The 27746-nt window shown below is 46.6% G+C and overlaps 3 protein-coding genes across 7 annotated transcripts in view; 1 reads left to right on the forward strand and 2 right to left on the reverse strand.

Annotated features, from left to right (window-relative positions):
* MLX (MAX dimerization protein MLX) overlaps positions 1-4205 on the forward strand; it is a 5212-nt gene extending 1007 nt beyond the window's left edge. For 2 of the 5 annotated variants that reach the window (XM_049636132.1, XM_049636135.1), the window contains exons 2-8: positions 219-255; positions 741-830; positions 1107-1213; positions 1454-1553; positions 1745-1844; positions 2186-2387; positions 3080-4205. In XM_049636132.1, coding sequence (XP_049492089.1) covers positions 219-255; positions 741-830; positions 1107-1213; positions 1454-1553; positions 1745-1844; positions 2186-2387; positions 3080-3136 — 693 coding nt within the window. In that variant the 3' untranslated portion in view covers positions 3137-4205. Of the gene's footprint in view, positions 1-218; positions 256-740; positions 831-1106; positions 1214-1453; positions 1647-1744; positions 1845-2185; positions 2388-3079 lie in introns of all 5 variants that reach the window. The other 3 variants (XM_049636133.1, XM_049636134.1, XM_049636136.1) reach the window with 3 other exon arrangements.
* A 102-nt stretch (positions 4206-4307) lies between these two features.
* Positions 4308-9645, reverse strand: PSMC3IP (PSMC3 interacting protein). Its single transcript, XM_049636137.1, has 8 exons — positions 8220-9645; positions 8028-8128; positions 7759-7848; positions 5599-5710; positions 4934-5079; positions 4765-4818; positions 4580-4639; positions 4308-4493 (listed from the first exon to the last, which is right to left on the reverse strand). The coding sequence occupies exons 1-8, from the start codon at positions 8251-8253 to the stop codon at positions 4437-4439; spliced, it is 654 nt and encodes a 217-aa protein (XP_049492094.1). The 5' UTR covers positions 8254-9645; the 3' UTR covers positions 4308-4436.
* Positions 9646-9747: 102 nt separating this feature from the next.
* RETREG3 (reticulophagy regulator family member 3) overlaps positions 9748-27746 on the reverse strand; it is a 23563-nt gene continuing 5564 nt past the window's right edge. The window contains exons 2-9 of the mRNA XM_049636128.1: positions 18604-18710; positions 16813-16843; positions 15751-15877; positions 15008-15092; positions 14057-14194; positions 12970-13052; positions 12223-12355; positions 9748-11807 (exon numbers count right to left, since the gene is read on the reverse strand). Coding sequence (XP_049492085.1) covers positions 11350-11807; positions 12223-12355; positions 12970-13052; positions 14057-14194; positions 15008-15092; positions 15751-15877; positions 16813-16843; positions 18604-18710 — 1162 coding nt within the window. The 3' untranslated portion in view covers positions 9748-11349. The remainder of the gene's footprint in view (positions 11808-12222; positions 12356-12969; positions 13053-14056; positions 14195-15007; positions 15093-15750; positions 15878-16812; positions 16844-18603; positions 18711-27746) is intronic.

Raw genomic sequence — 27746 nt, forward strand, 5'->3', positions numbered from 1 at the left:
GTGTGTGTGTGTGTGTGTGTGTGTATGTGTATAAGTGAACGCACGCGCGTGCATCTTGCAATTGCCTGCGCTCTCGGGGTGGGGGGGGGGGTTGGGGCGGGTAGAGGTGTGTGTGGTAGGGGTGTGTGGTGTGTGTACGAGTGCGCACGCGCTCAGAGTGAGAGGAGGTGCCCAGCCCCGGGCGGAGGTCTGATGAGCTCCTTTGCTTGGTGTTACAGGTGGAGTATGCCTACAGTGACAACAGCCTGGACCCCGGTGAGTACCTCTCCCACAGTCTCTAGCTCCCTGGTGACACTCCTGCCACAGTCCTGTGGATTCCCGTGGTCTTGCCAGCCACACCTGAGCACAGTCCACTGTCCCTGAGCGGAGTTCCTGCCCTGAGACAATGAGGGAGGAGCTGCATAAGGGGCAGGAAGCATAAGGGTATAATTCCTGCTGCTCTGAAACAAGGAAATGATGAAAATAGTGGGAGCTAGCCATTCTGTCACCCTCGTTGTGCCTAGATGCCACTTTGTGAACCGGTGGTATCATTGCAGGCCCCTGGAGCAGTGGAGACACCAGAGACAGGAGCACTGTGGTGGGGCACAGCAGGAAGTGGATGACCCAATATGGGTAGCTTTTGGGTTGAAAGGGAGAGGTCAGCATTTAAGGATCAGGAAGCCATTGTACACACAGGTGTCTGAAGTTCTAACAGTGTCCTCCTGTCCTACCCCGTAGTGATTGGGACCTCTCTTTTACAGGGCTTTTTGTAGAAAGTACCCGAAAGGGGAGTGTAGTGTCCAGAGCTAATAGCATCGGTTCCACCAGTGCCTCTTCTGTCCCCAATACAGGTAGGCAGCAACATGCCCCCACCTGGGGGGGCTCAGATATACCATCATTTTAGTATATTTCCTAGACAGGAAGCTCCAGTCATCCACACGGGGGTGCTGGAGGCCTAGCGTTAGACACAGGGTCTCACCATCTTTCACCTCATCTAGAATATTAGACGGTTCTGTCCATTTGCTGTCTCTGAGCACCAGTTTTTTCTTCCCCACTGGGGCAAGGTGGGTTAGCCGGGCCCACTGGGCTTCAAAATGACCTCTTCCTGCCCCCAACTTTGAGCGTAGATGACGAGGACAGTGATTACCACCAGGAGTCCTACAAGGAGTCCTACAAGGACCGGCGGCGGCGAGCACATACTCAGGCTGAGCAGAAGAGGAGAGACGCCATCAAGGTGACTGGGGAGGCCTGTACCTCAGCCAATGCAGGAGGCCCCTGTGTATTTCAGATCTACCCTGCCCTCATCAGTCCCCAGCATCCTGCTCTAGTCCCTGGATATGAACACCTCCTTTTTTCTAGTCCCCTACCCCTTTGAGTTTGTGAGCATGGAACTTCGGTTCACAGAAAGTTTTGTACCAGTTTGCCTGAATCCCTTGGAGTTAAGGAACCCTTGTTTTCCCTCCTGTCTCCACAGAGAGGCTATGATGACCTCCAGACCATCGTCCCCACCTGCCAGCAGCAGGACTTCTCCATTGGCTCCCAAAAGCTCAGCAAAGCCATCGTTCTACAGAAGAGTATGGCCAGGGAGAGCACTGGGAGTGGCTGGGGCCAGTGGTGCTGTGAGGAGGCCAGAGACTTACACTCACTTTCGGCCTGGCCCCGGTGGGGTGATTATAATGAGAGAGTTGGGGAAAGGGAGGAAGGGGAAACAAAGTAAACCTTGTCCTTCTGGCTGAGACATCCTCTGTGCCCACCCTCACTGCAGCTATTGACTACATCCAGTTTTTGCACAAGGAGAAGAAAAAGCAGGAGGAGGAGGTGTCCATGCTACGCAAGGACGTCACGGCCCTAAAGATCATGAAAGTGTAAGGGGGGGATGCTGAGCTCGGGGAGCCAGGGCTTCTGAGGGGACTCTGAAGCTGACTTCAGTTTATACCTTTCTCTTGTTCAAAGGCCACATCAGATAATACAGAACAGATAATCTTCTCATTCCTGTAGGTGGCCACTTAGGGGTAGGACTCTGCACCCCAACAGTCCCTGATACCTAGCAGATACTCAAAGTGCCTGTGGGATTAACGAGGGGTAGAGAGAGGGGTCACCCATTTCTGTCCCAGCAGCTCTCTGGGAACCCCTTCCTGGGGCCGGGGGAGTACATACGGTGACCTGAGCTGTTATAGCACCTTAGCCCTGTTCTACTCGCTTTCAGCAACTATGAGCAGATTGTGAAGGCACACCAGGACAACCCCCATGAGGGAGAAGACCAGGTCTCTGACCAAGTCAAGTTCAATGTGTTTCAAGGCATCATGGACTCACTGTTCCAGTCCTTCAATGCCTCTATCTCCGTGGCCAGTTTCCAGGAGCTGTCAGCCTGTGTCTTCAGCTGGATTGAGGAGCACTGTAAGCCTCAGGTATGGGGCAGCAGTGGTCAAGGGGTGCGGATTTTCTATCTTCCTTCAGGCCAAGTGACCCAAGTCCGTCCTAATTTGTTCAGAGAGGGAAGGTGGCAACTTTTAGGTTTCTGGAGGCTCTCTTCTTTGCTTCCTGGCCCACATTTTCCTGTTAAGGTTTCATTTGGCAAGAATGATGTGGGCACTTAACTCAGGCAAGCCCTCGCTCTGGCCTTTGTTAGCTTGCATTATGGCTGCCTAGTATGTAAGCCCTCATCACTCATAGCAGAATCACGTGGAATTTCTAGAAACATTCCTGGCTCCCACCCCCAGGCCCACTAGTTTTCCCTGGGGTTTGTGATTATTTGTAATGGAGCCGTGTGTTAATGGTATTGCATGGAGTTTCTGAGGCTTGACTTGCATCTCACTTTTTTGTTTCCTGACATTTTCTGGAACCACTTTAAGTGTCCTGCGACACAAGAGTGGACACTCCTGTGCCCACCACCTAAATGCTACCATTCCCATTTCTTGTATTTGCTTTACCACATAGCTGTCCATGTCTCCATCCCTTTCTCTGTCCTGTCTCAGGGACATTTCAGAGTCGACTGTAAACGGTGTTTCCCAGGGGCTTTTTCTGTTGTACTCTAAAGAGCATGACTGGTCTAGGCAGGTATCTGAGCATCACTCGTGTTTTCCTCTGCTGCCCCCGCCAGACCCTACGGGAGATTGTGATTGGCGTCTTGCACCAATTGAAGAACCAGCTGTACTGACTGGGTTTTGGAAGCTGCAGAAGAGCCAACAAGATGCCAGAGTCTCCTACTTGGCCACGGAGCCACTGGGCTTATGAGATTGGACTGCGACACTGCACACTAGTCAGCTGGTTCTCGGTGTTTGGTTCCCCAGCACCCCTTCATCCTCACTGGGGCTGGGGTATTTGTTTTGTGAAAGCTTTAATTTATTATACTGACCACAGAACTCGAGCTTACTGTCTTTCCCCTTCTCCGTAGAAGTCTTCGGGGGGGGGGGGGTGACCCTGTTCTGGGGACACCCCCCCTCCCCCCATAAGAGCTCCTGGTCTCTCCCCTTCTAATCCTCAGATTTTTGCTCCTGATTACACATATTGGGAAGCTACTGTTTGCATTTGGTTTGGTCTCTTGGGCAACATTTGGCCCAAGTTTGGCCATTTTGGCAGTAGTTGGACGGGAAGGGAGGAACATGAGGAAATACTCCCACAGCCAAGAGGGGTGAAAGGCCTCCTTGTGCCTCAGCTAGGGCTGCCTGGTCAGCCCAAGGTGAGATCAGGCCTCTTCTGGCCAGCTCAGGGCAGGGCTACTGGGTTCCTGCCCTCACTTGCTACTACATCCCCTCTCCTTCCTCCCCCACATACCCCTGCCCCCTCTGTCCCCACAGGCAGGAGCATAGCACAGAGAAGTTACATGTGACATAGCACTACATATTAATTTTTTTTTTTTAATATTCTAAACACCAACATCGCAATTTTGCTAAAGTTACAATTTTTGAAAGTGAACTGGGCCTCCAAATCACTCCCAGCCATCCTGTCGAGCATACCTGGGTCTCCACCATCTTAGTGCTGCTTGTGTTTCTCCCAGGACTTGGGAGTGGCGTGAAGGGGTAGAGAAGATACTTTAAAGGCCTCCTGGGGTACAGAGCCCAGAAAAGTCCTGGGTAAAGCCTTGGGCTCCTCGAATGCTGTGTATACTAGCTTCTCTCTACCCGGTAGCCTTCCTCAGGGTTGACATCTGGGAGGTTTGGTTATCCAGAGGAAATTAAGTATTTTTATATCAAATTATAGTACAATAAATATTGCCAAATGCTTTCCTTTAGCGTTGTTCCAAGTTTAAGTGCAAGCAATTGGAATCTAGATGATGAAACGAGCATGACAACCATCCACTCTGGGCTTGCTCACTCCCTGAGCCCTGTATTCTGGTTCATGCCCCTCTCCCAGCTGCTCTGCTCAAAGGTGGAAAGCAGCAGGAACAAAGAAGCCAACCTGAAGGAGGCGGCCAGTCCAGGACGTCGCTTCCATTCCCCCATCCTGCAGAGGACTCCTCAAGGGTCTGGGAGCTTCACGTTGTAATCTTCATCGGTCTCTATCCCAACTTCCTCCTGGGGCAGGGAGACCAGTAAACGAGACCTCCCTGGACGAAGACCCCAGGGTGGCAAGGAGGGGAGAGACAGAGAGAACCACTTACAAAGAACTGCTTCTTGCTCTTGGGGTATCCTTCAAGGATCGCATCAGACAGTTCTGTTGCCTGACAAGAAACAAAACCACCCCTTTTCAGACGGGCGGCACTGCCTGGCGGACCCATGACCTCAGGCAGCAGTTTCTCCGGTGGCTGCCATTTTCCAGGGCCTGCTGCGGAGCTCACGCACTTACCATCCTCTTCCGCTTCCTCCATTCCTTGCAGTACTTCTGCCTCTCTCTGTACACCTGCACAGGGAAATGGCTTGCTCTAGCCTCTCAGGGGCTGCTGGGGGGCAACCTCGGCCTCACTCCAGACCTGCACAGGCAGACCGCCCCGCTACCCCCCTTCCTCCTGACTCACCTGCTCTTTCTCTTCTGGAGTCACGTGGTTGGTGGCTGCTTTGATGTTCTTCAGTCTCTCTCTGTAGCCAGCACATTCCTTCTTCAACTCCTGGATCTCTTTCTGCATCTCCGGTGTGGTCAGGGCACTAGTTAACTCCTTCAGCTCTGAAACCACATCTCCCTGAGGTCGCTTCTTACCCTGATGATGGGGTTTTGTCTTTCCCAGTGGGTGCTCCCTGAGGTAGGAGACTGGGCCCCTACCTTGCTCTAGGTTCTACACCCAGGGTCCAGAATGAGTTCCATATTCTGGAAATTGCGCTCGGCAGAGATTAAGGCTTACAGAATTACCAGTTTAGTCTGCTTTTCTTTCCTCTTCCATCTACAAGCAGTGGTAAAGTGTGAGGTTGAACAGACTGTTCCCTGTAGCCAGTTAAAGAAACAGGCACAGAGGGAGTGTGGGCACAGTACACTGATAATGTTAGGGAAAGCAAATGCGTGTCTTGCCCACTTATATTCAAAAGCCATTAGCCGTTTACGTTTCTTGTAACATAATGCCTGTGGCGGCCCAGCCCAGCTCTCCACTGCAGCGAGACATTGCGGTCAGCAAACCATTCACTTAGGGATTCCTGCCCTCTGGACTGACCCTCGCGCCAGGGGCCCCTTCCGGCATCCGCCCAGTCCTACCGGCCTCCATGTGGCGGCAGCTCTGCTGGAGGCTCTGCACCTTGGCAGTGAGGGCCACGATTTTGGTGTCCAGGCCTTGGAGGTCAGCGTCACTCACCATCTCAAACTGGTCCTGCCAGAGGTGAGACGACAAACAGAAGTGGGTGGGTGTGATGTGAGGCCACATCTGGGCAGGCCACATCACATCCACTCAAGAACCTGGGGCTCCCCAGCCCTCCAGGGGGCCTGGGAGAACAGCGGGAGGGTCCCTGTGAGACACCATTCGGTTCGGTACTGGTCCCAACAAACAAAAAGGTGTAAAAAAGTTAAAACCTGATGCCTGTCCTCAAGGAGCTTCAGGATACTGAACAGGGCAGAAATCTTAGTTTAGTGGTAAAACCACTCACTGGGCTAAAAGAGTAAAGGAACATTCTTCCCAAGGTAGTGATACCTAAATTACACATTTCCACAGTAGGAGGAACCTGGGCAGGTCAAGAGTCGTGGTGGGTGGTATTGAAGGGACTCCAGTAAACGTCTGAGGGGCCCCTCCCCTGAGAAAGACCAGCTGCCACAAAGGACTGTGGTGGGGCTCGGGATGGGGGGTGGGGTGGTCTTGTCAGTGATGTCAGGGAGCAGGTTAGAAAGAATAGGAATGCCAGCCTGGGCAGTTTGGACTCTTCATTAAAGCAAAGTAAACCTTTATAGCAGAAGGCAGCAAACTACAGCCTGCACGCCAAATCCTGCCACATTCGGGGTTGTGAAAACAAAAATTTCTGGAAACACAGTTACACCCACTCATTTACATGTTTACTCGTTTACATGTGATCATTTACATACTGCTCTATAATGACGGCCCTCAGTGGCTGTGACAGTTGTATAGCTATGACAAGAGGCCATCTGGCCGGCAAAAGCACAAAATTGTCTTTACAGAAAAAATGCTGCCGAATTCTCCCTCAGGGACTCTTCATTGGAGTAGTAATGTAATGAAACCTATTTCAGAAAAGTTAGTCTTGATGGTGGTGTGGTTCAGTTAAACTAGTATTCAGGGTCTACTGGACGTTAGATACTGGGATGGGGAGGGGGGGTTGTGCTCAGCAAAGGAGGAAGAGTGAGAAGTGGGCTCAGCCCTGGAAGGGCTGCAGTCTAGCGAGGAGATGGGTAAAAAGACCACCACAATATAGCATCCCTCAGGGAGGTGAGTGCCTGAAGAAGAGGCGAGGAGAGAATCCGGGGAAGGTTTCTGGAGGTGATGCCTGAGGGAAAACTTTGGAGTAAGAGTTCGCTGAGCAAAGACGCAGAAGAGGAAGAAGGGATTTTAAAACTCCAGGCAGAGGAAGGACACAGGAGTAAAATACACCTAAATGGTCTAGTACTGGTGAAGGGACAGGTGAGGCTAGCAGCAGCCTGGAGCCAAGTCTCTATGTAGATTTCTCCCTGTTGTAGGGAGTGCTGGAGTTTCAAGTAGGGAAATGGCCCCAGATTGTACTGACGCAGACCATTCTGGCTGCAGCGTTTAAGATGTGTGAGGAGGCCAGGAGCTGTGAGGAGGCTATCGTGATAGATGAGGAGCACCTGAACTCAATCAGCAATGGCAGACAGAAAGGGGAGGGTGGATTCAGGAAGGGGGAAAGCCAACTGGATTTGCTGGCTGCCTAAGCTGTGAGGTAAGAGTGACTCCCCAGTCTCTGAGTTGGGTGACGAGTGGCTCTAACTGAGGGAGAAGCCTGTAAAAGGAGCCCATTTAGGGGAGATGTGCATTCTACTTCAGCAATATTGATTCTGCAAGGTCTGGAAGGCATCCGGGCGGTGGTCTGGCCTAGAGATATAAAATTAGTGTCATCTGTGTTGGGAGGGGTGGGGACAGAAGGCAAATCATTTGGCAGATGATGGTTCTGATCTAGATGACTGGGAAAAAGAAACCTCCAAGGGGAAAGGGACCTTGGTAGGAACAATTCAGGATCTTCTGTCATCTATCATGTACATCTCAGATCTGGAAGTCTCGTTGAGTCTGGATCACAGCAAGGGGAGTACCCACTTTGATTTAAAGGGTGTGTGGGGCCCTTTTAATGGCGTGGGCTAGCTGAGTTTCACGGGATGCCTCAAGTCAGAGTTCATTCTAGAGACTGATTCACCTAATGTCGGGGTCTCACACGGGTGATAATCTGCACAGGTTTCCCTCACCTGGTCCGCAAAATAGATCTTCTGCTTGCCGTACATCTTCTCTTTGATTTTGCCTTGTTGGGCCAGCTGCTCCAGCGCCTTCACCACCGCCTGGCAGAGGGGAGAGGCAGAACCAATCAGAGGGATGATTTAGGGCCCAGGCAGTGGGAATTAGGGCCGACCAGCCTTAGGAAGCTCAAGGCTAGAATGGCTGTCTCGAGAGGGCAGCACTTCAGGCTGATTCGAGGGGCCCCAAGGGTAGGGGGGCGGTCCCAGGAGAGGGTCCTCACCGCCTTGCCCAGTCCATGTTCCCGCTGCAGGTTCCCAAACACGTCCTGGGCGCTGTAGGGCCGGTTCTGCTCCTGCAGGTATCTCAGGAGAATCCCGGGGGCTACGAGGAGACGGGGCATGGGGGGAGGTCACTCAACCGACCCCTCGCCCGGCCCCCGCCCGGGTCTCCCCCGTGCCCGCGGTCCGTTTACCTCCCGCCGCAGCCTCGGCCCGGCCTTTACTCATGGCCTTTCCCGCCGCCAACTTGGAAAGCCGGACGTTGCAGTTGCTCGGGGCAACGGCTGCTTCCGGCGACGGGAAGGGCGGGGCGCAAGCGGTGATTGGCGGAAGGGGAAGTCTTGGCGAGGAACGAAGCGACCCTTCCCGGGCGCCGTAGGTCAGTGCTGTCGGGAGCCGGGTGCGAGTGTGGTCCCTCGCACTTCTGGGTCCATGCAGCGGAGGTGGGGCGCCTGCCCTGGACTTCTCCCTCCCTGCTCCTCGGGACGCCGGCCGTAGTAAATCACGCCTTCACGTTCCGAGACCCGCTTCCAGAGGCAGCGGCTGAGCTCTCGTCACCGTGAGCTGGGCCGGTGTTCCAAGGGGGAGAAAACTTGGGATCAACTCCCGCTGGGCTAGCGACTTGCTCAAGATCACAGAGCCAGTTACTCACAGGGACGTGCCCTGTCCCACGGCCCGATGCTCTTTTCGTCGGTCTCATTTGTAAAATAGGAAAAAGAGATACTAACAGGAGGGTGGTTGGAAGACAAAAATGCGTAGAAACTCTGGAAGGACAATAGCGATATCCTTCATTGCCCGTTACCGGGCCTCGCGCACAGGGGGCGCTCAACACGTGCTGTGGTGTGAACGCCAAGGCAAGGCAGGGTTGGGACGGGGCTACGGTTAAGCCACAAAGCTTGTTAGAAAAGTTTCCTGTTGGCCGAGTCAATCTTATGGCAACACCTGGCAGGTGTTTTCCACTTCTGCCCACAGTGGCCAATGGGACAAAGCCTGAAATAAGTGTTTCTAGTTTCTGAGGTCAGCCGAAGGCCAAAGAGCAGCTGTCCCTGCAGCTCAAACACTCCAGAGGAAGAGCATGGTGTTAATCTTTACAGCCTTCTGTTACCTAAATTCTCATTAGCCTTTGAAACACGTAGTTGTCTTCACATGTCTAAGGAACAATATTAAGAATTAAAAATGAGGGGTGCCTGGGTGGCACAGTAGGTTGGGCATCCGACTCTTGATTTCGGCTCAGGTCATGATCTTGAGGTTCGTGGGTTTGAGCCGCAGGTGGGGCTGCATACTGACAGTGCAGAGCTTGCTTGGGATTCTGGCTCCCTCTCTCTCTCTGCCCCTCCCCCGCTTGCTTTCTCTCTCTCTCTAAAATAAACAAACATTAAAAAAAAATGATGGAACTGCTGGCTAGATGCCAACCAAGAGTGCCAGTTATACTGTCTAGGCTCTCCAGGGGAGGGGAAGTGGCTTCATACCATGGTGATTATTCTGACCATCACAAAGGAAAAACAGGGCAGGTGGGTCGCTCACAGCTGGACTTACTATTCTAAGGTTGTCACCTGAGAACACTATCAAGGGTAAAACACCATTCAACATCAGTCTCTTAAAGATTGTTCTCATATAAGATTTATTCCCCAGCACCACTCCCTCCCTCCCCCCTCCCGTCCATCCCCACCCCAGTTCACAGTGGAGGACTAAGGAGATTCAGAGCAGGATCCCCCAGGTACAAGAAACACCCTCTGAAGATTTTGCTCTCCTTCCTCCCTCCCTTTTGCCAACTTCCAAGGCCTGAAGCTACACACACTCATGCAAACACACCAAAACCCGCTCCTCTCCCACACTCCTGTGTTTTTCCCTATCAGAGTTCACCTGTGAGACATCTGGGCTCTGAGAAGAGAGGAGGTGTCCAAAGTCTGAGAACCCTAAAGTGGGGAGATACCATTACCCCGAATCTTCACACACAAGTGACTATGAAACAGGCACCTAGCTCTTCTCCCTTCTCACTCCTAATTTTCACTCCCGGCCTCTACCTTGTCCATCAACCAAGAGCAAACATGTTAGCACACTCCCACCTGCAGCACATGAAAATGGGCTCTGTCCAACATCCCTTGCCCAGGTATGGGAGTGTTGGGGGAGTGGTCCCTGAGGATCAGCAAAGGGTTAATGCAGAGGGCAAGAGGACAGAAGAGTTTGGCCTGAGCTCTGATTGGGAAAGCAGAGAGAGGCTGTAGTCTGGCACAGGTCTAGAATTGCCATTTTTAGTTTTTCTCTAGCATGACAGTAGAACAGATACCCCTTAGAGGGGTTTCTGACTACAGACACATTCTTGCTAACTGGGCTCATCCTTAAAAGAGGCCCTGCCAAGTGGGAAGCAACTGAAAATAAAACTATTAAAGGAACTGAATCAGGAGTAAGAAGAGCTGGTGCAAGAAGAGCTGGTGGCTCCTGGGGTGAATGCCAATGAGCCATTTGTAAAGTGCTACTTTGACACCCCCCATGCAATTATTGCTTCTCCAAAGGAGGAGCAGGGGAAGGAACGGGAACATGGAAATGGATATGGTATGGTATTGCTTTGCTCGTTGCTCAGGCTGATGGTCAAATGGAGCCAGGGGTTAGCAGCACCAAAAATAACCAGGCAGCTTCAGAAGATTCCATGAGACCATGAGATATAGAGGCACCCGCCCTCTCAGCCAGCTGACCCCACAGCCCAAGGTAATGTTGAAGAGGCCGACCCTCACATCATGTTCACATTTCCTAAATTTCACAAGCACTACTTTGGAGCACTGGAGGTTAAGCCTCAAGAAATGAGGATGGGCTGGGGCAGAGGGAGCAGGCCTGCTCTGCAGAACCAAAAAATTTGCTTAGAAAAAGACAAATCAAATCATGGCTTAGCAAAAGAGGATGGCAATGTAACTCTTCCAGCTGCTGCCTGACTTGGAGCTCCAGGGAGGAGATGAAGGGAGGAAGGAAGGAAAGGGTGGCTTCTATCACTGAGGGCCCCCGAGCACCCATACCTAGAAGCAAACAGCAGCACCCCCTCAAAGGGGAACCAATACCCCTGATTACTTTGTTCCCCAAAAGTACCATTCTGATGGAGAAGCCTCCCCTGGGGGAGCACTCTCACTGCAGTGATTGAGCTCAGAAATGGGCGTCCAGCTGGTAGCCGGGGAGCGAGTATCCTCTCTCAGCAGGCCTGAGCTTCAGCCAGGTCACCAAGCATACATACAGAATTCAGTGGATGGGACCTGGGTTCTTCCCTTGCCCCTTCACCTTAAGTGGGATAGGGAGAAAAAAAACCTAAACCACAGTGACCCCCAAAAGGAGTCTGCCTCAGTGGCTCCTGGAACTGGCAGGGTCCAGCTGATTCAGCTCTGACTGGTCCAGAAGTTCAAAGTCATCCCCCTCAGCATCAGTGTCCAGGTCTGAACTAGGGGCCCGAAGGAAGCCTCTCGTTGCTCTCCGGGGAGGTGGGCCAGAAGGGCCTGGCTGGGAGGCCCCTGACAGGGCCAGGTGAATCATGCCCTGGGAGACCAGGCTGGCAAGGTTGCTGGTGAGGTTGGATCCTGCAGGCAGGGCACCAAGCAGGAGCTCCGGCAGTACAGCCTCGTCCTGGCTGGCGGGAGGGTTCTGGAGCTCCTCAGCTCCTGGTGGGGAACGGTACATCAAGCTGGGCATCCCAATGCTGGTATCGTCCTCATCATCCAGGCCAGCAGGATCCACATTAATGGAAGGGAAGTCTGGAAGGTCTCTGGCAAAGGATTCTTCTGGATCACTGTGACCATCTAGGTCTGGGAGAACAGAGGGGTGTCTGAGACATGGCAACAACCTGGCACTCCTGTGCCCCAGCCCCACAAAGTCAGCCCCATGTAACCCGATTTTTCTACCCTGTATTTCTCAGGGTGAAGCAAAACCTGGAGTACTGGTTGGCCTTTCCCCTCCACTTACAGACTGCTATGATCTCTACTGCCCAAAGAACTCCCTCCCCTTCCTCCAGTATGCTCCATATGAGCCTAGAAACCGGAGGCTACTAAGGGAGGATTTCAAGGAGAGCAGCAGTACCATTCTGGCTGTAGCCATATGCCAAAGCTGTTCTGCCACCTGATCCACACCTCAGAGAGGAGGGGGCAGTATCCCCTTCTGCCCAGGGAAGCTAAGTGGCAACAGTCAGAGTCATTATCAACTTGGATCCAAGGTTCCCCTCACCTTCAGAGCCTTCTGTTAGAGGTGTCTGGCCCCGTGAAAGATTGAATGTGCCATTGTCTGTACAGGAGACCTCAGCATCCGAGTGCTCGGAGTCTGTGATGGCCAATTCCCTGGCAACAGTAGAATCATCCAGCTTAGGAAAGAAAAGACCAACAAGCCTGAAGAGAGAATGCCATTAGGAAAAGGTGCAGTTCCCAGTTATAGCTCTACTAATTAGCCAGCCCTAAAGGCTACCCTAAAGCCAGCAGTGCAATCAGGCACAATAGGGACTTCAGGCAATATCTTTACCCCTTTTAGGCTGCTCCCCCAAGGAAAACACCCTTATTTATCAATCTTGAGCATAAGAAGGAAAGTATTGTGGGGAGTCAACCAGCCACTTACTCTTAAGCAAATAACTGATCCAGAGATAACTTTTCACAGGTGGCCAGGAAGATACATTGCCCAACACAAGGTGGGCTGGGCTGTTTAAAAGATGATCACGCCAGTTCCAGAAGTTCTGCCATGATGGTAGGGGTTAAAAGGAGACACGGAAGAGGGTGTGCTGGTCACCAGGCTCAAACTAGGATCTATGCACACAGTCCCAATAGAACACTAGCTTCTCTCCTCACTGTTCTTTGGAGCAAGGGGAGGGTGGGGCCTTGAAGCACCCATAATGAACTTGAAAACCTAGTCACTGCCTAAACATGAGCTGCCATACAGTTAAAGGGGGCTAACTGGCCAGTGGTGCGCCTTCCACACCCAAGATACCTGAGGACAGAAAGCAGCAAGCTCCTCTTCGCTGTCACTGTGGTTGTCCATTGCACGCTCTGGGTGTAGGGCTCTGCGGCGCACTATGTGGAAAGAGCAGAAGGCCTTGATGTCTTCCCTTAAGGGGAAACCCCCACCCGCCCTGGACTTCAAAGGCATAAAATCAGAACAGAACAGAATGAATCCTCTGAATATATCCTGAAGCCCCCATCACAATGCCTGAGGGTGGGGGTTGCTGAGCCTAAGTAACAAGGTAAGCTGATAACGGGGGAGAGAAAGATCTCTCTTCCATTGCCTCTCCTCCACCAGCCCCTCCACACTTTTGTTCTGATCAGATGATCAACAAGTCGCAGGATCAGCTAGGGGCAGACAGGATGTCAAGGTGGAAAGTGGAGGCTGTCCTAGAGAGGGCAAAGGGAGATGCTCCACCTTGGTTAAATTAGGCTTTTGAGGACTGATACTATTTAGCTGGCTGTGCCAGGGGGTGTTGGGCCTTGATGACCTTGTGTGTGCAGGGCTCTCTGAAGGCTAGGGCTTAATGAAATATCTAACCTGACCAGCCCACAGGAGGGAGGAAAAAGTTCACGGAACTGTCATTCATGTGTTGGAGGATCTTGGATCTTCTGGCTTCTCAGGCAGCATGAATCACCTTTGGAAAGCAGCTTTCAGTAGTAAAAAGAGGCCTGGCTTAGAGGTTGCCATTTACTAACTGTGAAGTTCAATTTCTTTTCTCAAGGTTGTCAAGGTTAAATAAGACATGTATGCAGAGCTGCCAGCACAGTGCTCGGGCACAAGGAAAGTACTTCCTAAAAAGCAGCAAACACTAGGGATATCTTCGCTGTCTGACTTTTATTCAATTTGGAAGAGCTTTCCCCAGATTTGTTTAAAATGGGAGTGTCCGGAATTCTAAGTGGGAAAATTGGTAAGCCTGCACAGACTTCCTAGAATAAAATATTACTTTTACCTATCACCGCCCCCTACACACCAACCACACCTCACTCACTTCTCCAACTTCTGAGGACTCACAGGCTTCTCCTTGTCTTCCCCAAATTGCCCAAGTGGAAAGAAGCCTCCCCTTGACACTTACATTGTCTCTCTCTCTGCTTTGACATCATGTAGCCACGGACACTGAAATCTAGCCGCTGCAGAGCTGGCTTCAGCCGTACATATGCTCGATCCCACAGTCGGTGGTACACAGCAAGGGGCCACATCATGACAGTGACAACTGAGAGAAGGAGTGGGAAACAGCGGCAAGGTGGAGAAGGGGCTGTACGAAACAGTCCTTACTGTCCTTCTGTCACTGTGCCCTCTGGACACTCGGTGGGAAATAGTTCTGTTTCATTCTGCTGGTCATCCATCTTTACTAGGCTCCCCCACTACATGAGGGGGTTTTGGGGGGCAGAGACTTCTGCAGCCACCTACGTGGCTGTGCATAGCAGAGTGTGCTGACGATACATTAAGAACAGAACCAGGCAGTGTGGTCACATGCATACAGGTGTCACTGAGCCATACAAAAGGCTAACTGGTAACAATGCCTCAGAAACTAGACAACAAATCATGTGAGCTTCTGGCCACAACCATAACTACTCAGTTCTTCCAGCCCCACACAGAGTTCAGGCCAACAGGAAGTAACTAAATTTAAAAAACTGTGCTCCAGAAGAAAAAAAAGTGCTCCAGAATAAGCAGAATCTAGTAGAGAAACCTCTAAGAATTGTGTTCTGCTATTACACAGTATTCGGACTCTAAAAATTTCCTCCTAAATAGGAACAGACAGTCTTTATAGTTGGTAATACAACATAGGTTAGTGAACCCTCAATGATTTCTAAAGCTGACTTAGTAAGAAAAGTACTTTATGTGTGGGGAGCCTGTTATAGATAAGAAGAAAGATACTTTCATGACACCAAACAGGTTATGAAAATATAAAAAGATCATTTCCTGGAGAACCAAAATATAAAAGTCCTCTTTCTAGACCTAGAGTTAGCTGTGGCTGGAAAAGCTAGCAGGGTAAGCTCAGGGGAAGGTTATGTGCCATACTTACGTATTAAGTAGGACAGCAAGAGCCCAGGGATGTAGCGGCCCAAAACGGCCAAAAAGGTCAGTATCCCACAGCTCAGCAAGCAGAACTGGAGGAGTCAGGAAACAGTATTAAGTTTCTGTTACATGGAGGGAGACTGAGGTGGGGACAGGGGATAGGTGGAGATGTGATTAAAATGATTCTTTATGACCTATGAGTGGGCATGTCAGAATCACAGCTGTGTCTAGCCACTGTTGCATCCCATAGTGATTATGTCTGGGATGGAAAGGAGGATGTCCATTCTATTCAAACTCCTTTTCCGTGGCTAACCCAACAGGGCTGCACCTTTCCTGCTAGGAAATTGGTCTGCATGGGCTTAGCCAAAAATTCTCTCTGAAAGCAAGTGTTGGTGGTGGGGTTTTTTTAATTAAAAAAAAAACAAAAAAGGTAAAAAATTAAAAAACCCAACAACCTACCACATGTTTACTATGACACAAAACGCACACAAGCAAGCTTTCTTTGCCATCTTGGGGCTCAATCTAAGGAAGATGGCTCAATCTAAGAGGCAAGCACCCAAAGAAGGAATCGTCAAGCTCTTCCCCTAGTCCTAGTGGCTGGTCAGAAACCCCTTCCTACAACTTCCCTTTGTCTCCACGATCGTCGGGATCTTTCCTCTCTTGAATGAGGATATGCCATCACAGGACTGTCTCAGTTTAGCATGAACTGAACTGAGAAGCCAGAAATGAAAGTGAAATGGGAAGTCTTACCTTGCCTGGGTTTTGCTTTTTGAAAAGCAAAAGATTCCTTATGAAAATGGTCCCACTAACCCAGACTTCAGCTACGTGGTGGCAGAGCTCGGGCACGCTGAGCAACCGAGGGTGCACAAAGCCCCAGCTATAGGAGAGAGAAGGGGGAGCTGTGAAAGGAGGGTGTTGAGGGACTCCCCCCCTGCCCCATCTTGCTGTGTAGGCAGCCGATGCTTCTAGGTTTCAATTGGAGCTGGGGAGTGGCTAGTCCTAGGTGCTCTGGAAGTGAAGTGGGACTTTCTTCTTGTCTCACAGGTTGAAACTTGAATTTAGAGACTAGGAGGGCACGCTTGTTCCAACAGCTCCACCCTGTGAGCAAGCGGCCCAATCCACGTGTATAAACCTGCCACCAGCTCCAAGGCCCTTTGTGCTTAGAAACATCTTCCCTGCACTCGGACCATTGCAATTCACTGTGATTGCAATTCAGGGATAAAAGTAAAGCACAGTCTGACACTCCTGCTGCTGAGGGGAGGCAATGGTGCATGTGTCCATCAGAGAGAAAATAAACAAAGCAAAAGCAAAATAAACCATAGCAGAGGAAATTCCTTGGATCAAACGTATGGGATGAATGAACTGAGAAATGAAAGCAGGACCTGTAAGACATAAGAGGAATCTTTGGCTTGCTGATGCCTGGAACCAATGTGTTTTCTGACCAGGAACTTTAAAAAGCCAGAGGTCACAGAAAACACTAAATGACCTGGTATAAAAGCCAGGAGACAAATGAAGTAAGTTGCCTCGAAGTTTTCACAATAGGGCTAAAAAATGCAGCTAATTTCCTGGCATGTTAGATTACGGGGCACTACAACACTTCTTTTTCAAAACTTTTCTTAATAGCAGAGGACACTAGCCATCTCAACATATTGCTGCCTGAATTTTAGATTTGTTAAAATGATTATGTGGAACAGACTAGGTTCTCAGCTTATACTCTGTATCCATAACATGGAGTTAACAACATGGAACCAGAATATTACAACAAGAGAATCAATCAGAGCAACGAAAAGGGATTTAATTAGTGTTCCATACCTCTCATTGTCTAATGCGTCGGGTCTTGGCACTACAATATTAAAACAAACACCAGCATTAGTTGGTAGGGAAAACTAAACATAAAAATGTTAGGCTGTTGGTCTGACAGCTCAAGTTTTAATAGGTTTGAGGAAAAGAAAATGCTAATAGCCAATAAAAAGGAGACACTATGTTACACTGACAGAGTTAGGGAACTGCAGACACGGGGATGATGGCTGATGCCTGCTCATTTCTCCAGTGGGCGGGTGAGGGGATCCAAATGGAGCATCAGGACCCCTTCTACTTTCTACAACTGAGAATCAAGGTGCACATGAAAAAAAATGACCCGTCCCACCCCTCAAGTGCGTCTTGGTTGTTCATACGTATCAAGGTGCACCAGGTTACTGAGGCGGATTATATTTACTCCAACCCTAGAAATCTGTCTTTTCTCTTTAAAAAGAGACCTATTAACTATAGTGAACGATGTCAAGTCTTTTGACGTTCACCAGCCATAAAACAGGTGAATGAACTACATGACTCCTTAAAGTCTCTGCAAAATAGGATGGGAATGTATTTAAAAGCTGTATACTTTGGTGTAAATATCCTGCCAACACTTCAAAATTAACATGTCCAAAACCTACATCAATTTTCCTCGCTCTCAACCCCTACGCCAACGGACTCCCCTGCCTGCTGCTACTGTATACGCTGACTATAATCCCATTCTCCTATTCTCCTAGCTTTGAACTCCCGCAGCTGGCTTTTATCCCTTAATTCTTCTAACCCCCTATTTACCAGTCTTAATGTGTCTTCCTACTTCTCAGCTCTTGAAGCCACCCATCATTTGTTTCCATGAATACTTCTCTGACTACTTCTCACACATACTGCCATAGTTTCCTATCAGGTCTCTCTCCTTCCTCATTTTCTTCTCTGTGAGCTTGCAAAATGCTATCAAATTAAGCTTTAATATCACTTCAGCATATAAGCTTTAACAATGTTCAATGACCACCCACTAGCTATAGGATAAAGTCTAAACTTCTAGGCCTAACTCAAAAGCCTTGTAAAATCTAATCTCAACATGTTTTCAGTTTTATTTCCTAGTACTCCTTTCAGTGACCTCTTCATTAGGGTGAAAGTGACCAATTCCCTGCTCTCAGAGATGCTTTGCAGCTTCTGGTTTCTCAGACTAATCAAGCTCTGGCCCCTCTAGAAACACACTTTTATATTCAACTGTTCAAATCTCTTGCTTCATTCAAGGCCTGAGCCAGGGCCAAAATACATAATAAACATACTGATCACATACTGCACCGTGACATATTTGGTACTGTGTTACAACTGTCATTTCATTTGTCTTCTGTTTATGTATGTACAATCTTTGAGAAAAGGAATCATGTCTTAGAGTACTATATATAAGTCACAACACTTAGCTTACTGCTTTATAAATAAACAAGTTAAAAGAAATCCCTGAGAGGCAAACTGATACTGCCTCAGTAAAGATGTAGTATGCAATGAGAATCTTTTTTTTTTTTTTTTAACTTGAGGACTACTTACTCCTCAGACCAATAATGAAGGCTAGAACATCTCAGGTGGTGGGTACAGGTCTCCTGAGCTTAGTAACAATGGGAAGGGTGGAGCACAGCTCCACCAAACTACAGAAGGAGCACCAGCCCTTCAAGTGTCTCCTAAAGCAAATAATTCAGGCATCAAAAGGTATTCCCAGTTCTATATACTCCCCCATAAACCCCCCAAAATAAGGTAAAAATTAAATGAAAGATCATTTCCAGTTCAGATTGTTCTAAATGCTATCGAACTCACCTTTTATTTCAGGCCAGATTTTGTTCTTCCATTGATCTATACACACAATGATCATTGAGCTGAACGCAAGTAAAAATACAAGACGAAGGGATGTCAGTGCAAAGAACCTATAGAGAAGGAAAAACAAGATTATTATCTAATTAAGCTACTTTCAAAAAGGACCACATGTATACTTCAGAATCTAGTAAATAGACTTAAATCCTAGTTATATAGCTTGGGAAAATCACTTAAACTTTCTGAACATCAGCTATTTTACCTATGTGGCAGAGGTAATAATTTGCTTCTGTAAAGGCAGAGGACTAAGTCAAATAACCTCTTAAAGCTCCTTCCAACTTATAAGTCTGTGATTCCATTAATTTCAGGGAGAAGAAATTCATTCCTGATAACAAGTTATTATAAGGATGAAAGCAAACACCTTTCTACCAGATTAGACCCTAGTGTAGGGCAACAAACTGATAGAGATGTATTAAGAAGCATATAATTCAATTAGATATTCTTTTACAGACGGAGGAACTGAGGCCCAAAAAAGTAAAATGATTTGGTCAAGGTCACACAGAAAGTTAGCAATGAAGCTACATCCCAAGAGCCAGTTCTTCAAAATTAACACTAATACTTCTTAAACATTTCCTTAAAATTGAAGAGAGAACATTTCTTGATTTCATGAGACCACATTACTCTAATACCAAAGCCAAAGACACTGCAAGAAAACTACAGACCGAGATCTCTTATGAATACACATGCAAAAATCCTCAATAAAATACTAGCAAACTGAATTTGGCAGCATATTAAAAAGATTATATACCATAACCAATTCCTGAGATTTATTTCAGGAATACAAGGGTGGTTCAACACATAAAAATCAATAAATATATCATATTAACAGGATGAAGGAAAAGTTCTTTCTTATTTGAAGGAATCAACCACAAATAGATATTTATGAAAAATCTGGGAAATCTTAACACCTACAGCACACCTGAAGATATTAAGGAATTGTTAATTTTTTAGATGTGATAACGTTATGGAAAATAGGTTTTTTTAAAGAGTCCCTTTTTTTTTTTTTTTTTTAACATTTTTTATTTTTATTTTTGGGACAGAGAGAGACAGAGCATGAACGGGGGAGGGGCAGAGAGAGAGGGAGACACAGAATCGGAAACAGGCTCCAGGCTCCGGGCCATCAGCCCAGAGCCCGACGCGGGGCTCGAACTCACGGACCGCGAGATCGTGACCTGGCTGAAGTCGGACGCTTAACCGACTGCGCCACCCAGGCGCCCCAAAGAGTCCCTATTTCTTAAAGATACATACTAAAATATTTATGAACACAATGATGTGATATCTGGGATTTATGTCAAAATAATCTAGGTTGGCAAGGAAAAGGGTGTAAAAGAAGAAGAACCAAGATTCACCATGCATTGATAAATGCTAACATTTAAAATCTTTCAGGGGTGCCTGGGTGGCTCAGTCAGTTAAGTGTCTGACTTCAGCTCACATCATGATCTCATGGCTCTTGAGTTCGAGCCCCGCGTCAGGCGGTGCTGACAGCTCAGATCCTGGAACTTGCTTTGGATTCTGTGTCTCAGTGTCTCTCCCCACCCCCACCCCCCGCCCCACTCTGCCCCTCCCCTGCTCACACACTCTCTCTCTCTCAAAAATAAACACTAAAATTTTTTTTTAATCTTTCATAAGATATTTAATAAAAAAAATTAGTTCTAGGAGTGTTTCTATACCCCAGCATAAGGACTCTAAAGCAGTGCCTTTCAGGGGCGCCTGGGTGGCTCAGTCGGTTAAGCGGCCGACTTCAGCTCAGGTCATGATCTCACGGTCCATGGGTTCGAGCCCCGCGTCAGGCTCTGTGCTGAAAGCTCAGAGCCTGGAGCCTGTTTCAGATTCTGTGTCTCCCTCTCTCTGACCGTCCCCCATTCATGCTCTGTCTCTCTCTGTCTCAAAAAATAAATAAATGTTAAAAAAATAATAATAAATTAAAAAAAATAATAAAGCAGTGCCTTTCAGTGTCTGTAGTCCAGTGCTGGCCCACAAACTGATTCTGGCAGTCTGTGAGGAAGTAAGTACAAAATTTAAAGCAAGCATTTACAGGGGCACCTGGGTGGCTCAGTTGGTTGAGCGTCCGACTTCGGCCAGGTCATAATCTCATGATTCACGGGTTCAAGCCCCACATTGGGCTCTGTGCTGACAGCTCAGAGGCAGGTGCCGGGAGCTGGGAGCTGGGAGCCGGGAGCCAGCTTCAGATTCTGTGTCTCCCTTGCTTTCTGCCCCTCCCCCACTCACGCTCTGTCTCTCTCTCTCAAAAAATGAATAAACATTAAAAAAAATTTTTTAATAAAGTAAGCATTTAGAATTTTTTATAGAAGTTTGACCAAGTAATTTGTAATCTAAGAATACCTTTGGGTTTATATTTTCTGTCCCTTTTTTAAACTTAATTTTTCTAGTAACTGATTTGTATTGTACTTTACAAAAGTAATGATTTGCCACACATCAGGGAAGACACCACCACTAGCCCTCACCACAGATGGTTTGAGAAACCATTCAGTTTCTTTTTTTTTTTTTTTTAATTTTTAAGTTTATTTATTTCTCACAGAGAGAGAGAGAGAAAGAGAGAGAGAGAGAGAGCGAGCAAGCAAGCATGGGTGGGGGAGGCGCAGAGAGTGAGAGAGGGAGACACAGAATCTGAAACAGGCTCCAGGCTCTGAGCTGTCAGCACAGAGCCCGACGCGGGGCTCAAACTCACGGACCATGAGATCACGACCTGAGCCGAAGTCGGATGCTCAACCGACTGAGCCACCCAGGCGCCCCTAAACCATTCAGTTTCAAGAGGGAAGCTGAATGCATTGGAGAGATGGTTCGGCAGGGCAGTAAGACATGGCTTTTACAGTCAGACTGGTTGGAGTCCAATTCTCTCAACACCCGCTTAGTCCTGTGACCTTGAATAAACAAGCTTAACCTCTTTAAGCCTTGGTTTCTTCATCTGTATGTAGTGGTAACAATAACAAAACATGCAGGATTGTTTGTAGGTAATAGAAACAACATACTTAATTGCCTATAAAAATACCATACTTGATCTTGCTAAAAAGAAGAAAACACAAGGCACCAAATACATGCCAAACACATTGCTCTATTCAATTTTACAATGTAGCAGTGTTATTAGCTTTATAACAACTGATCAAACAAGGGTTAGGATGACCAAGGTTTGGTTATAAATGAGCTCTTTTCTTCTCAACTCAACACAAGACCTCATGACTTGACATAATCACAGGATATTAAGAATATAATCCTTATATTTAAAGAAAAAAATAGCTTTATCTTGTGTGTATCTATGAATACCTATACATATGCAGGGATTGGCAGAGGAATTTTTTGTCTCTAGACATTTTTGTACTTGTATTCAACAAACGTGAATCCACGTTACGTAATTTTTAAAACTATACAAACAATGAAGGATGGGAGGAACCAAGAACTGAAAAATCCAGACACCAATGATAACCTATTCCGATTTTTCTACCCCACCACTAAAGGACACTGTAATTATATATGAGATTAAAGAATGAAAGCAGCTTAACAAAAATAAGCCTCTGGAGCTGCCCCAGGTCATTAATCTTTTCTCCAAAGCCAGTTCATCACCCCGGCAAGCAAAGTTAACAAGGCCAAGGATAAGGGCTCTAGAACTTCTTGCTCCCCAGTCCTGCTGCTTCTATATGCCAGCATAGGAGGAAATGGCATGACCACTATTTTCTCCAGAGTTCTTGAAAGGGCTCCCTGGGAAGGCAATTTTCAGACTGTCTACAATCTCCACTTCCCAGATCATAATTACTAACACATATATAAATTGCAGTAGGGATAGGATATTAAGCACTCCTAAGGCAGACCGGTTTTCGAAAAATGATGGCAGTAAAAATACTGTTTCTCCAAGACCTGAACTATTTTATTTTTTTTTAACGTGTTTTTTTTTTTTTAATTTTTTTATTTTTGAGACACAGAGAGACAGAGCACGAACAGGGGAGGGGCAGAGAGAGAGGGAGACACAGAATCAGAAGCAGGCTCCAGGTTCTGAGCCATCAGCCCAGAGCCTGACGCGGGGCTCGAACTCACAGACCGCGAGATCGTGACCTGAGCTGAAGTCGGACACTTAACCGACTGAGCCACCCAGGCGCCCCAACCTGAACTATTTTAGTAGCCTGTTATAGTGCCCACCTATGCTTCAACTCAATCCAATAAACGTGTACTGAATGCCCATTTTATGTGGAGGCCTAGAGGTAAGCAGCCCAGTTACAGAAAACAGTAAGACATGGACCTTACTCTCAAATGTATTTATGTGTCTATGTGTGCTTGTAATATGACAAGATAACAATAACAAAGAAGAGGACATTTAAGCTGGGATTTAAAAGATAACTGGTAAAGGGGTGCATAGGTGGCTCAGTCAGTTAAGCATCCGACTTCTGCTCAGGTCATAATCTCATGACTTGTGAGTTCGATCCCCCTGTCAGGCTCTGTGCTGACAGCTCAGAGCCTGAAGCCTGCTTGGGATTCTGTCCTCTGTCTCTCTCTGCCCCTCCCCAGCTCACACTCTGTCTCTGTCTCTCTCTCTCACATATAAATAAACATTAAAAACAATTTTTTTAAGATAATTGGTAAGAATGGGGTACCTAGCTGGCTTACTTGGTTGAGTGTGTGACTCTTGATCTCAGGTTGTGTGTTGGAGCCCCACACTGGGTGTAGCGATTACTTAAAAAATAAAATATTTAAAGAAAAAAAAGGTAAGTGGTAAGAAAACAGGGCAAAAGGATGTGGGGAAGGAAAGGACATTCAGATAGGGACAACAGCCAGCTGGCATGACATATTTAAGGAACAACAAGCTGTTTCATATAACTGAAACACATAGAATACAAGGAGGGGATGAATATGGGGAGAGAGGCAGAAGTCAGATCATGAAGAGCCTTTTATGACAAGCATATTGATTTTATCCTGTAGATAAAGGTGAAACAGTAACGAGTTTTACAAAAAGTTTTTTATTTTTTGGGTCATGAAGGCTAAAACTGTGAACATCTTTTTTTCCCCCTTAATTTTTTTAATGTTTATTTATGAGAGAAGGAAGGTGAGGCAGAGAGAGAGAGAGAGAGAGAGAGAGAGAGAGAGAGAATCCCAAGCAAGCTCTGCACTGTCAGCACAGAGCCCATGAGATCACGACCTGAGCCAACATCAAGAGTTGGATGCTTAACTAACTGAACCACCCAGGCACCCCAAACATCTTTCTCCACAAGATTAATCCTGACCCATAAATTAATTTCAGGACCAGATTTATCTTTTTCTTGAACAAGCCAATGTAGGAACTCAGAAAAAGAAAAGTTTTTCCGTGTGGTATAAATAAAATAACATTTCTTGGGAAAATAGTTTCTTCCATACAGATAAAAACTTAATTAATAGGATATATCACCTTAATATACTGCAGTTGACCCCTCCAAGGTAATAGATAATTAGCATCAATGTTCTCTTAGAAGTCTGACCGTCAAACATAAAATATGGATAAGTGTGTGCTTTTTTCCTTCCAGGCCTCAACACTAAATCCCTCAACAAAAAAGGAGTATCAATCTCAGATTAGTGTGCTTTGTTCGAAAAGAGTTCAGAAAAGAGTAAGACATGGACCATGTGAAAAGAGGTCACATTAATGCTTATCATTTTACAGATGTAACCCGGAAGCACACCTGTAAGACAACTCTGCAACCATGTGCAAAGACAAAACATAATTGAAGAAAGTATTTTTGAGATCAGTACAGATAAAGGATGGATGAAAAATATGGAGGACTCTCCTGGATTAGTTTAGTCCTGCAATGTCTTTTCATGCACGCCAAAAACTTCACAGGCAGATATAACAGTGTACAAGTTTGATACGACAACATGTGAAACATTTCTTAGCAACTATAATCAGCATGAGAACTTCCCAACTTAGCAAAAACAACTGCAAATGAAGTCAATTCTGAATATTCACATGTAAATTATTCAATTTGGGGATTGCCCACAGCCCATTACTCCTTGTATCCACTGTGGACTCACAATCTATTCTTTCTTAATGATACGTTTTTTTCTTTTTCATAAAAGCAACCATGTTTATTGGAGGAAATTTAGAAAATGTGATAATTATAGAAGAAATTAATAAACACGAGGGGCATCTGGGTGACTCTGTTGGTTAAGCGTCCAACTTCGTCTCAGGTCATGATCTCACGACTAGTGAATTCCAGCCCGTGTCCGGCTCTGTGCTGACAGCTCAGAGCCTGGAGCCTGCTTCAGATTGTGTCTCCCCCACTCTCTGCCCCTCCCCCACTCACGCTCTCTCTCTGTCTCTCTCTCTCTCTCTCTCTCAAAAATGAATAAACGGGTGCCTGGGTGGCTCAGCCGATTAAGCATCCGACTTTGGCCTAGGTTGCAAGTTCATGCCCCGCGTCAGGCTCTGTGCTGACAGCGCAGAGACTAGAGCCTGCTTCAGATTCTGTGTCTCCCTCTCTCTCTGCCCCTCTCCAGCTCATGCTCTGTCTCTGTCTCTCAAAAATAAATGTTAAAAAATTTAAAAAAATTTTTAAATAAACATTTATACATACACACACACGCACACATATGATGAAGTTAGTACACCATCTATGAAAGTCTTACCAAAAAAAAAAAAAATTCTTGAACCGGAATCTGATCAATCCTCTAGATCCAACTACCAATTTACAGGAAATACAGAGCACAAGGGGAATATGCATAGGGATACAATAAGTAAAATCCACTCTGCTGCTTTCTTCAACAAATTACAGAGGAAGAAAGATTGAAAGGGAACAAAGAGTAAAAGACATATAAAAAACACATCAGTCACAATATGTGGACTTCATTTGGGTCCTAACCAAGTTTAAAAAATAATAATATTTCTTTTTTTTTAAGTTCAAGCCCAAATGTGGGGCTTGAACTCACCACTCTGAGATCAAGAGTCACATGTTCTACGGACTGAGCCAAATAATTTCCCCTAAACACAAGTAATATTTGAAAAAATTGTAAGTTTGAACATTGATTAGAATCATTAACTTTCTACATATGATAATGGCACTGGTATTTTTTAAAGTATTTTTCAGAGATTTTTCACATTCTGAAATACTTAAGAGATTACATTATAAGACACCTGGGATTGCCTCAAAACAACAAAGGAAGAGGTGAAAAAGAACTGAGGTACAGAAGACACAAAACTGGTCATGAATTGAAAAATTTAAAAAATTTTAACATTTATTCATTTTTGAGATTGAGAGAGGAAGAGCATGAGCAGGGCAGGGACAGAGAGAGAGAGACACAGAATCTGAAGCAGGCTCCAGGCTCTGAGCTGTCAGCAGACCATGAGAACTCACAGACCATGAGATCATGACCTGAACTGAAGTCGGACTCCCAACCAACTGAGCCACCCAGGTGCCCCGAAAAATTTTAAAACTGAGTAGGTAGTAGTACATAATATTATTCTACTTATGCATGTTTAAATTTTTCCATAACAAAGTTTTTTAAAATGACCCGTTATCCACATACATGCCCTAAAATGTGAAGAGGTTATTTTCTTCCATTTATTTTTATTTTATTTTTTTTTAATGTTTATTTATTTTTGAGAGAGAGAGAAGCAGAGTGCGAGTGGGGAAGGAGCAGAGAGAGAGGGAGACACAGAATCTGAAACAGGCTCCAGGCTCTGAGCTGTCAGCACAGAGCTGGATGCGAGGTTCAAACTTGTGAACTGTGAGATCATGACCTAAGCTGAAGTTGGACACTTAACCGACTGAGCTACCCAGGTGCCCCTATTTTCTTCTATTTAAAAAAATTCATATATAAAAACTCCATGGAAATATATGTCATATCTGGTTTAAAAACCTCCTTCTTCATTTAACGATACATAGATGAGTTTTCTTGTATCACCAGAAAAACATCAAAAACGATTATATCATACATACATACAATTAGTCTGTTAAATCTTTCTCTAATTGAACATGTCTCCAATTTTTGATATAAAAAAGTAAAGCTGAATTATATATCACTGAGCATGTATTTTTGTCCTTACTTCCATTAACTACTTCAAGTGGAAATACTGGGAAATGCTTTTTAAAATTTTTACCTTCTTTTTTTTAAAGTTATTTTTGAGAGAGAGCAAGAGAGCATGAATGGGGGAGGGGCAGAGAGAGAGGAAGAGAGAGGATCCCAAGCAGACTCCACACTGTCAGGGTAGAGCCCAATGTGGGGCTCAATCTCACAAACCATGAGATCATGACCTGAGCAGAAATCAAGAGTTGGATGCTTGGGGCGCCTGGGTGGCTCAGTTGGTTAGGCAACTGACTTCAGCTCAGGTCATGATCTCATAGTTTGGGAGTTCGAGCCCCATGTCAGGCTCTGTGCTGACAGCTCAGAGCCTGCAGCCTACTTCAGATTCTGTCTCTCCCTTCTCTCTACCCCTCCCCTGCTCACGCTCTGTGTCTCTCTGTCTCTCAATAATAAGTAAACGTTAAGAAAAAAATTTAAAAAAAAAAACAAAGAAAAGAGTTGGATGCTCAACTGACTGAGCCACCCAGGCACCCCTTGACTTTTTTATTTTTTAATAACAGAGTTACTGAGATATTTCGTATACCATAAAATTCGCCCTTTTAAATTGTCTAATTCAAAGGTTTTTAAATTTTTTTTTTTAATGTTTATTTGTATTTGAGAGAGACAGAGCACAAGCCGGGGAGGGACAGAGAAAGAGGGAGACAGAATCCAAAGCAGGCTCCAGCACAGAGCCCAATGCAGACTCAAACTCCCCAGCCATGAGATCATGACTGGAGCCGAAGTCGGACGCCCAACCGACTGAGCCACCCAGGCGCCCCTAACTCAATGGTTTTTAATATATTCAGAGTTGTGTAATTATCACCATTATCTAATTTAGAACAATTTCATCAACCCAAAAGACAACCCATACTCGTTAACAATCATTGTCCATTTTCCCCCAGTCCCTGAAAAGACATTAACTTCTTCTTTTTTTTTTTTTTATTGAGACAGAGTGTGTGTGCACGTGCAAGCAAGCAAGCAAGCAAGCAGAAGGGCAGAGGGAGAGAGGGGGAGGGGAGAAAGGGAAAGAGAGGAAGAGGGGCAGAGGGGGGGGG

Source organism: Panthera uncia, chromosome E1, assembly GCF_023721935.1.
Source record: "Panthera uncia isolate 11264 chromosome E1, Puncia_PCG_1.0, whole genome shotgun sequence".
Classification (NCBI taxonomy): Eukaryota; Metazoa; Chordata; class Mammalia; order Carnivora; family Felidae; genus Panthera; species Panthera uncia.